Source organism: Phodopus roborovskii, unplaced genomic scaffold (assembly GCF_943737965.1).
Source record: "Phodopus roborovskii unplaced genomic scaffold, PHOROB, whole genome shotgun sequence".
Lineage (NCBI taxonomy): Eukaryota > Metazoa > Chordata > Mammalia > Rodentia > Cricetidae > Phodopus > Phodopus roborovskii.
The window spans coordinates 24,378,404-24,390,596 of NW_026126541.1; the positions used below are offsets into that span (position 1 = coordinate 24,378,404).

A 12,193-nucleotide genomic window follows, 5' to 3' on the forward strand; every position below is an offset into this window, starting at 1 on the left:
GGAAATGAAACCATCAGACCCATATATTATGGGTCTGTAACACTTCATTAGAAGTCGGAGGATGAGCTTGTCTGGAGCTTGCTGCAGCCTGCACTGAGCGCCTCAACACAGCTGGGAGTTACACAGCAACCATGAGGTATGTCTCCCTTTCTCTGGTGGTGAGGAAGTCAGTTCTAATGACAGACACAAAGACTAAGCAGCCATGGTCCCAAAAGAGGCCAGTCCTGTTTCTGTGTTTATGTATGGCCTTTCCCACCTTTGTCACTATAGCTGTAAATATGTCATAGAGATGCTCAGTTGCTTCCTCCAGATCTGCTTAGAACAGAGGTCAGAGAGAGTTGTTTGATCTAGCAGGGACTTCCTGTAAAGAGGGATCCAGGAGGATGGGAGGGAGAGGGAAGTGGGATTGATAAGTAAAATAAGGTTGTTACTAATTTAAATAAAAACTTATTTAAAAAAAAAAGTTTGAGGCATTGCTCAAATATATAATACAATTAGTAGAAGAAATATCCCAAAGATGGTATAATGGGTAAGAATCAAGAATGACTGAAAGACGTAAGCATTTAAAATGAGCAGATGTCCAAAGGACTTTAGTCTTATTATAGATCATCCCTGTGTGTTTCAAACACACAAGGAAATGGAAACAGCCTAGATGTCCAACAATGATGAATGAATAATGAAGATGTGGTATATACAATGGAATTTCATTCACCCATTAAAAAAATTCCAAAACACTAAAGGTTTAGCCTCTCCCAGGGATGGGCTATCTAACTGGTTACTTAGTGTTCAGTCCCTAAACCCCATACACACAAACAAGAAAAGGTGGACTCAACAGAGTGTACTTATAGATTTGTACATATATATATATATATATATATATATATATATGCAAATAAGTAACAATACTCAAAGACAAAAGACCATTAATTTGAGAGTGAGGGAGCATGGGAGGATTGTAAGGAAAAGGCACATTGCTGCACCTGCACAGTGGGGGGGGGGTGGGCGAGTTACTGTGGAGGGTGTTGAGACTGATAACACAGAACTCTTGCTAGATGTAAAGAAGGTTCTTATTAATTTTGTCTTTTACTCCGAGGGCTGGCTTATATACCCCTGCACCAGATGGAGGAGGGGGAAGCAAAGTGGGTGGTTAGTCATCTCAGGTTCCAAGGACCGGTTAGGGCACTTTCAGGGTTGTGGAAGCCAAAGAAGCATTAGCATTTTTCATTAGAAAACATGTCTTTTGTTTTACTGAGGTTACAGCTGCCTGCCCTGAGGGCAGCGGGGAGAAGTGAATTCTTAGCCAAGGTCTTAATTCCTACACACATGAAGAGTTGGAGGGAAAAAAGGGAAAGAAGGAAGAGATGCAGTTGTATTTTAGTTAAAAGGTATTTCTTAAAGAGCAAAATGAAATTATGCAATTTGCAGGAAAATGGATGGAACTAGAAAATATCATAGTAAGAAAACCCATACTCAAAACTACAAACATTGCATGTTCTCTGTCATTTGTAAATCTTAGCTTTACAAATGTATTTTTATGTAAATGTGTGTAGATGTCAGGAAAATAGAAATGGGGCCAGGATCAAGGGAAGACAGAAAATAGACATTAAAAGTGAGGGGGGAGGCTAATCAGAATTCCTGTGATATAAAAGTGAAAGTGGAATACTACACGGGGAACAGAGAAAGGAAAAGGCAGGGAAAGGGGCAACCAATGCAAAGTACAAGATGCAAAATTTAAAAAATTAAAAAAACAAGTATCTTTTAATAATAAATAGTTAACAGAACAATCCAACAGCCGAAGAAGTGTAAAAATGTTTAAATAAAGAGATGCAACTAACATGATAAGAATCTCAAGATGGTAGGCTAAACAAAGAAAACACATTAAAGACATATTAAAAACCTGGAATAGGGATGGAGGGCTAGCTCGGTCATTACAAGCAAATACTGCTCTCCTAGAGGAGTGGAGTTCTGTTCCCTGCACCCATATCTGATGGCTTACAACTGTCTGTAGTTCTGATTCCAGTGAATACAGTGCCCTCTGCTGGCTTCTGTGGACCCCACACTCACATGCTCATACCCCCACATACAAATACACATACACACACGAATACACATACACATACACACATAGTTCTTAAAAATGTTTGTAGTTAAAGGAGAAGACCAGATGAGTCCCACCACCCCACTCTTTGCTTCCTGATCCTGAGATGTGAGGAAGTCTCATCACTGAAAGACTGAAACTAGCAAAGAAATGAAATGGAGCCCAAATAATTGAAATGAAGGGCAGTCTGACCCAGAAAGCTGACCAAGGCTACTTTGACTTAGTTCCTGGAATTTGCTAACCACCTGTAACCTCTGCTTTACAAGGCCCTAAGGTAGCCAGATACCAAGAAGGTCACCCTCCCCACACATCCCCCCCCAGGAACTCAAGGGGGTACAAACTGCTCCTCTGGTCAATGTGTCAGCAGGGTCCTAGAGAAACAAAGAGATAGCTGCAACACCCATTTGCTTAGGCAAGATTGATTAGCACACCCTAAATAGTGAGACCATCTAAAACGATAAAGAGCATGCTAGAGCCCATGACTCTGGTCATGTACTCAATGGTCAGAGGGTCTCGGCCATTAAGCTTGTGGGTTTTGCCTTTAAAAAAAGCCTGTGCCTGGAGAATGATGCTTCTCTCTAGCCTGCGTGCTGAGGGGGCCTGTTTGCGCAAACATTTCCCGTTCATTAAAGCCTCTGCTTGTTGCATCAACTGGACGGGACATTGAATTCTTGGGGGAACCGAGCAAAACGGGGAGACTCCTCATGCTGAGGGTCTTACAATCACATGCTCCTGTTGCCGAGAAATACACCATTACTTCCCTGTCATGATGGACTGGACCTTTTAAATCACAAATCAAAATAAATCATTTTTCGTTTGAAAACATCTTAAAAATTTGAATACTAAGAAATAGAAAGCAATTGACTTTTAAAAAAGAAATGAAGGAGCTAAAGGAGATTCGAATTTCTAAGATAAGGAAGAATTTAGACTCGGCACAGCACTGTGAGATATCAATAGGATATAAACACGTAGCTAAGGTTTTCAAATCTCAATAGTTTATAAGAGGTTAAGAGTAAAGAAGTGATTAAATTACTATTTCTTCAATAACAAGAAAAAGCTTCACTAGTAACAGTGAAGCTGTGCTGGAGTCCAAAAACCCTCCAAAGCAAGGCAAGAGCTAGGAAGTGGAGGCAGTCTCTCTGGGAAACCCAAACTCCATCTAGGCGTTCTTCTTCCCAAAAGGAGCAAACTCTTGCTTCCCTATGCAGTAATTCAGACATGTGCCAAGTATTGGAAGAAAGGAAAGGAAAGTGTGTCCCCTTGTTAGGTTTAGATGAACACTGCTTAGAAGGAAACAAATATTTGCTGCAATCCTACTCCTTGCCAGGTAAACCTGGGGTGCGTCCCCCAAATGACTGTTTCTTTGTTTCCTGTCCCACAGTACAACCACTAAGAAATCCTTGGAGAGCAAGCTACAGCAGCTTAAATGCCATTTCACCTGGAACTTGATAGCGGGAGATGAGTCCTTGGATGAGTTTGAGGACAAGGTATTTAACAAGGATGTGATTCAGAACGAGTGTACAGCCACTATGTGCAACCTATCGGCCTATGTAAAGCACCACAGAGGTCAAACTGAGGCAGCGCTGCAGTGTTTAGAGAAAGCTGAACGCTACATCCAGCAACAGCACCCTGACCAAGTAGAAATCAGAAGTATAGTCACCTGGGGAAACTATGCTTGGGTTTACCATGACATGAACCAACTTGAAAAAGCTCAGGCTTATCTTGACAAGGTAAGACAGGTCTGTGAGAAGTTTTCCAGCCCCTACAGGATTGAGAGTCCTGAGCTTGACTCTGAGGAAGGGTGGGCCCGATTAAAGTGTACCCGAAACCAAAATGAGAGAGTGAAGGTGTGTTTTGAGAAGGCTCTGGAAAAGGACCCGAAGAACCCAGAATTCACCACCGGCTGGGCCATCTCAAACTACCGTCTGGACAACTGGCCAGCACAGCAGAACGTCATTGACTCTCTGAAGCAAGCCATTCGACTGTCTCCTGACAGCCCTTATATTAAAGTCCTCTTGGCGCTGAAGCTTGAGACCATACATGAAAACCAAGGAAAGGAACTAGTTGAAGAAGCCTTAAGGGAAGCCCCAGGTGTGACAGATGTACTTCTCAGTGCAGCCAGGTTTTATTATAAGACGCATGATGAAGACAGAGCTATACAGTTGCTTAGAAAGGCTTTAGAATCGCTGCCAAACAATGCCTATGTGCATTACTATATTGGGTGCTGCTATAGGTCAAAAGTCCTTCGAATAGTTCACACCAGAGAAACTTCATGCAATGGGAATCAAGAGGAGTTAAAGGAACTAGCAATTAAACACTTGAGGAAAGCAGAGGAGACCAAGGAGATGCTCGAAAATTCCTGTAGCCACCTTGCTGGTCTTTATGCCATGACAAACCAGTACACAAAAGCCGATTATTACTTCCAGAAAGGATTGAAGAAAGAGCTTACTCCTGACCTTAAACAGTTGCTCCACCTGCAGTATGGCAATTTTCAGTTTTTTCAAATGAAGTGTGAAGACGAGGCCATCCACCAATATATGGAGGGTGTGAAAATAAGGCAGAGGACAAAGCCTAAAGAAAAGATGACAAACAAACTTGAAAAAATTGCCCTAAGGCGACTTTCTGAAAATGAATCTGATCCCAAGGCCTTGCACATCATGGCGTTTCTTCAGGAGTTGAGTAAAGAAAGGCAGCAAGCTGCTAAAGATTCTGAGAGGCCTGTTTTTCCAGCATCTTTGCAAGCGGAAGGGAATGAAGAGTGGTGACCTGGTACCCACAAGGCTACTATTGGAAAGAAACTGAAAACAGTTACCAAGTAGCCATTCAAAATATTTAACAGCTTCAAGTTCTAAGTATGTACTAACAGACTGACTATACTATTTGTCAGGGATATTGGGAACCCTGCTATCAGATGTTAGCACCTGAATAGCTGGATCAGGTAAGGGGTCTGAGGAAGGGACCAGTCGGGGGCATAAATACAGAGGCCTGGAAAGCAGCCTAGATCTCTTCCTGTTTCTTAGAAATAGTGTCTATGTCTTTGGTTGTAAGCCTAGCCTTTAACGGCTGAGCCATCTCTCCAGCACCAGTGTCAACTTCGTGTCAAGAAATAGACCAACATATATCGGACCTCACAGTTTTTGGTGTTGTTGTTGTTATTGTTGTTTGTTTATTGTACCTTCATTTAGTTACAAAAGAAATAAAGAAAGAAAAAAGAAATATGTTGGGAGATGTCATTATGTATATTTGTTTCTCATCCTGGTTAATGAATAAAGCACTGTTGGCCAATAGGAAAGGAAGATAGGAGGGACTAGGAGACAAGGAGGAAAGAGGAAGTAGTAAGGAGAGCCAAGATGGAGAGTCTGGAGAAGGAAGAACCGCCAGCTGCCTCTCCCTGGTAAGACCAGGTGGAAATAAATAGAAATGGGCTTAAGACAGAGCTAGCGGATAAGAAACAAGTAACCGGGCCAACAGAATTATATCTAATACAGAGTCTCATTGTGTTGTTTGGGGCTGGCGCGGCGGCGGGACCAGACCAGGCGGCGGGAGGAAAAACATGTACTCATTACAGAAATAGTTTTCTATGGTAGCATTATTAAAATCACCTTCCGTAGAGGCTTGTTTTGTTTGGGTTTCATTCTGTATTTATGTAAAGTGGCCAAATTCCTCACCTGGGTGAGTTTTCCATCCCTGAGTTATTGTAGATTTTTGCACAACCTCATTCTACATAATAATAGTGTCCATCAAAAAGCTGAGGAGCTATGGACAGTGGATCATGACTATAATCCCAGCACTTGGTAGCTGAGACAGGAAGATTGCAGCGAGTCGGTGGTCAGCCTGAGCATGATCTGGAAAGGGGGTGGAGGGTGCTCATAATTAGACATGTAAAAATTTAATGATCAGGTACATTATCTTGATAATTTGTGCATATATATATATATATATATATATATATATATATATATATATACATTTATGTGCATATATATATATATAACCACTATTATCACATATTTATAAAACCCAGAAGGTAATGATTTTGTTTTACTGTATAATTTTGAAATTTACAAAATTGTGCTCAATATTATTTGAGCTCAACATAGAAACTCAATAGTGCATTCCAGGTCTAAAAAACAAACGAACAACAAAGGCTAAGGGACCAAATCAATCCTCCCTCCATTTTACCAGCCAGTCCTCGATCTACAGTGTCCCATAAACGTGAGTTCGATTGTCCCATTATCTCAGATGGCAGCATACTTGGAAAAACTGAGACCAGAGAAAGTTAGAAGGGCTGGCTCTATCTGTGCAAAGTAGTAGAGTCAGGTGGCCATAATGCCAGACTTCCAGGAGACACCTGGGGAGACTTCTCCCCCACTCGGCTCTCCCTGTGAGTATGGTGCACTAAAATAAGGGCCATTCTGTCTACCATAGTGACAATTGAAATAAATATTTATTCCAAACTTATGTGGAAACTCCACTGGAGACAAAGAGAATACTAATTCATCTTTAGGACAATTTCTCTGTCAAATGAATACTTCCTTTATTCAAAACGCTATGATGAACCCATATTACAGATGCTAGGAAGGCCACTGGATGGAAGAATAGCTTGGCGACTGAGTGCCTGGTGGAAGGATTTAGCAAATGGCATGGGTATTGTAAGGTGAAGGTTTTCCTCCATTAGAAATGTTGCATACTAAAGTATATAAAGACTTTTTTGAACTCTGAAAAAATACTCAGGAACATCAGAAAATTGATAATTGATATTTCCTGAGTAATTCTTGACTGGCCTAAACATTAGGGTTGGTGTGAAACAGCATAGTCAATGGGCCTATCCTGAGGCTGTCAGTCACCCTCTGGCATAGAAATGTTTCTCTAGTAGGATTAGTTTGTCTTTGTGTATATAGGAACATTTTATTCATCAATTAAAATATATTAGATTCATAGATTGCTAAAACCGAACATTCTAATAGCTGGAACAATATTCCATGTTACTTTAAATATTAAAAAGTTTTGTATGCATTTAAATCTGTCAGTATTTGGCATTTCTATTTCTGGAAAAATAATAAACTTTTTCATAAATAACATGTTATAGAACACTAAGCAGTGTCCTGGTTCAATAAATTTTTTTACTGTACTCTCGCTGTTTTAGACTCAAGTACTGGTAATAAAGAGCAGCATAGAAGGTTTTACAGCCCTAAGTGTCTGTTCTTTATGTATTAGATGTTTGATATGCCTCTGGTACACAGGGACATGCTCTGCCTTAACTTTCATCCTTGTTTGCCTTCCTGTTGTTGTGACAAAACACAAATCAAACCAACTTGAGAGGTTTATTTAGGTTATAGTCCTTTATGGAGGGAAGCCCACACAGGAATTCAAGGCAAGAACTCAATCAGAGACCCTAGACAGATTTTAGAACATAGCTTGATCACATCTTTAGAGAATGTCATTCCTCTCTCTAAGGCGGCAAGAGGATGTAACAAATTTATGAAACAGTCAGGAAAACATCTGATGCTGTTATTTCTTAAGAAGGAAATATGGAGTGCCAACCAGTGTGGCAAGGAACACAGAGATGCCCACAGTCTTCCATAGTTTCTAGAGGTTAGGTCAAATAAGTTCCCAGGCCTCAGATACTTTCTGAAGGAAAATAGCATTGTTGTGTTTTATATAACCTTGAAGATGCTGGACTGAGAATAGGCTTCCATGATGAAATACAAACTTGTATCTGTTATCAAAGAAGCTGTAACAATAAAAGTGAACCTGGTAGTGCGGTTGGCCCTTGTGTGCTCTCCTGCCTTGCATCCCTTGGTTTCCCACTTCACTCTTCAGCATCAGTCAGGAGAGTTGATTTGGCCACTTATTCACCTATTTCAGAGAATTGACTTAGCAAATAAAATTTCCTTATGATTTACAGTGTGGCTGCCTAATTGCTGATAATCTTCACTTTGATGGGGGGGGGGCTGCAGAGAAAAACTGAGATTCTTAAATGTACCTAAGTGCAGCAAGTGTAAGGCATTCTCAGTTGTATACAGCACCTCCCTTTAGGTACCTAGTACAAGGATTTAAGGTTGAAAATCAGAATGGGATGTATTAAAGATTTGTGAATGTAAATGCCAATTCTGCCTCTCCTCTTCATTAACCTTTGGGCCAGTCTTACAAAGGACAAATATGAATCCAACCTTAAAGCATCCAGTATTGCTTCATCTGTCGTAAAAATTGGAGCATGCCTTAGTGTGAGTCATTTCTGAATGGATGGATCTTTTCTCAATAGAAATTCCATTCCATCTTGAAGATGGGGATTCCTGAGATCCTTGTAGACTGCTGCATGATGCTTTCAACTATTTGCACAGATGACAATCTAATCAAGAGCACTTAGGAAGCATCTCTGCTTGCCTTCCAGCAGCCTCTGTCTTTAAATAATGGGCTGGAGGAATGATCCAGAAATTATTTGTTGTTCTTTCAGGGGACCCAGATACAGTTTCCCGCACCCAAAGCAGGAGACTCACAACGGTCTGCAATTCTGCCTCCAGGGAATCTGATGCTCTGATGCCCTTTCTGGCCTCTGGGGATACACATGCACTTGTGGGGACACACACACACACACACACACACACACACACACACACACACACACACTAAAAGTATTAATTTTTTTCAAGAAAGGGTTTCTCTGTAGCTTTGGAAATTGTCCTGGAACTCACTCTGTAAACCAGCTGGCCTCAAACTCACATAGATCCTCATGCCTCTGACTCCTGAGTGCTGGGATTAAAGGTGTGTGCCACCATCACCTGGCAATAAATATTTAAATAAAAAGTAAATATTTAAATAAAAATACAGTTCATTTAACTAGAAAGAACAAAAACTAAAATTATGTATCCTCAGACTCCTGACCCTCTAGTCCCTAACTCCATCACAACCTGGTTATAACCCTTCTCCCTTCTGTTCTCTGATTCCTGGGTTCATCTTTAGATTCTTCATACACACGGAATCCCAAATTTTGTCTGTGTCCAGGCTGTTTCACTTTCTATGACATTCTCCAGACATATTCACATTGTTGAAAATTTCAGAATCACCTCCTCTTATAGCCTGGGGAGAATTCCTGTGTGTGTGTTTATGCATTCCACTGTGTGTGTACGTGTGTGCATGTGCATTCCATTGTGTATGCACAAGTGTGTACATATATGTGTGTGTGTGTGTGTGTGTATGTGATTCACACTATACACACTATATTTTCTTTATCCATTCATACACTTATGGATATTTAGGTTGGTTCCTGTCTTAATTCGTGTTTCAAATGCTGTGAAAAGACACCATGACTATGGCAGCTCTTATTGAAAGACAAAAAGTAAAGTTAAAAACCCCCTTACCCCACTTGAAATGAAGGACAGTCTGAGCTGGAAAGCTAACCCAGACCAATATCATTTCCTTGGAATTTGCTAACTTCCCCTCATAAGGCCCTAAGATAACAGGATATTGAGAATTCACACTGCCCCTCCATTCAGTGAGTCAGCAGGTGGTAAATAGGGTCCTTAAGAAACAAAGAGATAGCTGTACCTCTGGTTTGCCCAGACAAGATTAATTAGCATATCCTGAGGCCCTAAGGTCTATTAACCCTAACAGTGAGGCCATCAGGCCTCAAAGTGTCAAGTACTCAATGGGCAGAGGGTCCCACCCCCTCCCTAAGCTTGTGGGTTTGCCTTTAAACACCTGTGCCCAGGGGATGGGGCTTCTCTCTGGCCTGCATGCTGAGGGAGCCTGTTTGAGGAAATGATTCCTGTTCATTAAAGCCTCTTGCATGTTGCAGCAACTGGACTGGACATTGAGTTCTTGGGGGTACCGACTGAAACTGGGAGACTCCTCATCCTGAAGGTCTTACATTATAAAGTAAAACATCTAATTGGAGTGGCTCACTTACAGTTTCAGAGGTTCAGTCCCTTATCACCATAATAGGGAACATGACACTGTACAGGCAGATGTGGTGCTGGAGCTGAGAACCTACATCTTGCAGACAACAGGAAACCTCAAAGCCCACCTATCAGGATTCAGGCATGACTCTGGCCTGTCCCTCTCACCTGGCAGAATGTACTCAGGCAGTTCTCGGGTCAGCCCAGGTTGCATGAGTACTAGTTTGCAGGCAGATGTAAAGGACTCCTTTAGAAGTCAGACCCTGCCCACTTACACTCTTTTTGCTTTCTCCTTTGCTCTTGCTTTCTTTGCTCTCTTTCCAGCTCTTCTCTCTCTTCTCTCTCTTCTCTTCTGTTCCTGGTGCCTCTGTAAGAATGAAAAGAATTTAGCCTAATTCTCCCTAGACTCTGCCCCCTAGCAGCGAGTAGGCAAAAGGTCATTCTTGACTGTTTACGACAGGGCAGTTTACAGACAGCATCTGTGAGTGAATGAGAACAGGAAATGAGCCGTGCAACACTACCCAGAAGCCCTAGCAAAAGCAGACTTCCTGGACAAAGTGCGGGCTTGGATAGTTCAAATTGATTGGTTCACACTGGATGCCATGAGATGATTGGTTTGTGATGCGCGGGCTTTGTTGTAACCCTATAAAAGCCGTCTGAACCCTGTACCCAGGGTTCCCAGTCCTCTACCCCACATGGAGTATGGCTGCGGACCCCAGTGCACTGGAATATAAAAGACCTCATGCTTTTGCATCAAGACCGCTTCTTATGAGTGATTTGGGGGGGGGGGGCACCTTTCCTGAGTCGGGGCTTGAGGATCCATGCCCTCTGTGGGTCTTTCACCTCTGTTTCTTACCTTCCCCCTCACTCCCCTTTCTATATAAATTCCTCATTTAAACCCTATCTGCCAGGCAGGTTATTCCCTCTGCTTCAGTCACCCTCACTTGCTTATGGAGCCTGCTATGCTCCCCCACGTGGGACACCCCCCCACCCTACCCCCCCCTTCACCAGCTTATTCCTGTAACTGTAACAAAAGAACAACACCATTCCACAGTGATACACTTCCTCCAACAAGGCCACACTCATGTCAACAAAACCATACCTCCTAATCCCTATGAGATTATGGGGGGCCAATTACCTTCAAACTACCACATTTCCACATCTTATTTTGAATACTGTTACAGTGAATGTGAGAGTCCAGAAAGTGTCACAGACTGGTGTTTATGAGGCCCTAATGGGAACCAGCCCATCAGCCCCAGGTCCATTCCTGAGTCAGGTCATGTGAATGAGGGAAAGCCTAGCTATGGAAGATAAAGGAAAGACAGAGAATTAGGATAGTGTACCCAGTTTATTCATACACCAATTTAAGTAAACAAACCAAAGTGGGGACAGTGGCAGAAGACTTCCATTATTATGTATAAAGGGCAAATAGCAATACTTCCCTTAATCCTAAAGAAACTGTTTCCTTAAGTGCCTGTAAACTTCACCTTCAGGGTGAGTGTAAATCCATCTGCACCCAAATCTATTCTTATTTAGAAAGGAGCCATTCACCACTGAGCCCCAGGCATCATTTAGGCTTTGAGCTAACCTCTTAGAGACAAAGGGAATGATTTGAGATCTCTGAACCCATGGCAGGATAGAAAGGATTCCTAATATACAGTCTGGACAAGAAAGTTAACTCTTCAACATGCCAACTCAACTTCCCTTGGCTAGAATAGCTTCTTTCCTGCTGGGAGGCCATGGCTTTGTGCCTGCTATCTTGAAGATTATCTATTGGTTATCTTTGATTCCGTGACTTTATGTTGTGACTCTGTGCACAGAGTGACAAGGGGTCTTAAATGAAAAGGCTGTTTTCCTTCAGTTAGCTCAGAAAACAGTAACAAGGGGAGGAGAATTCATGCCCCTCGGGGGCTTGTGGAGCAAGATAAATACCCCGATATGTCATTTATCTGTATAAGGTGGCAATTTGTTGACTTCTTCCATTAACCAAAACCAATGCCAAATGCTTGAAATTGTGTTTATAGCTTAATGATGAGCCTTCTGTAACAAGATTGAACATGTCATGAAAATTCCTAACCCAAGATCATTTATCCTGTGACTCATCTTCTCTTAAACACACGGAAGTGGGTGTATAATGTGGAATGATAAGCAAGTTCAGCTACCTGAGGACTGAGAAGATACCTCAGCTGAGGGAAGA

General features: G+C 41.9%; 1 protein-coding gene across 1 annotated transcript; it reads left to right on the top strand.

Annotated features, from left to right (window-relative positions):
• Positions 1-39: 39 nt before the first annotated feature.
• LOC127233453 (interferon-induced protein with tetratricopeptide repeats 2) lies at positions 40-5,314 on the top strand. Its single transcript, XM_051199938.1, has 2 exons — positions 40-136; positions 3,480-5,314. Exons 1-2 carry the CDS (start codon positions 132-134, stop codon positions 4,861-4,863), a joined length of 1,389 nt encoding a protein of 462 aa, XP_051055895.1. The 5' UTR covers positions 40-131; the 3' UTR covers positions 4,864-5,314.
• Positions 5,315-12,193: the final 6,879 nt, after the last annotated feature.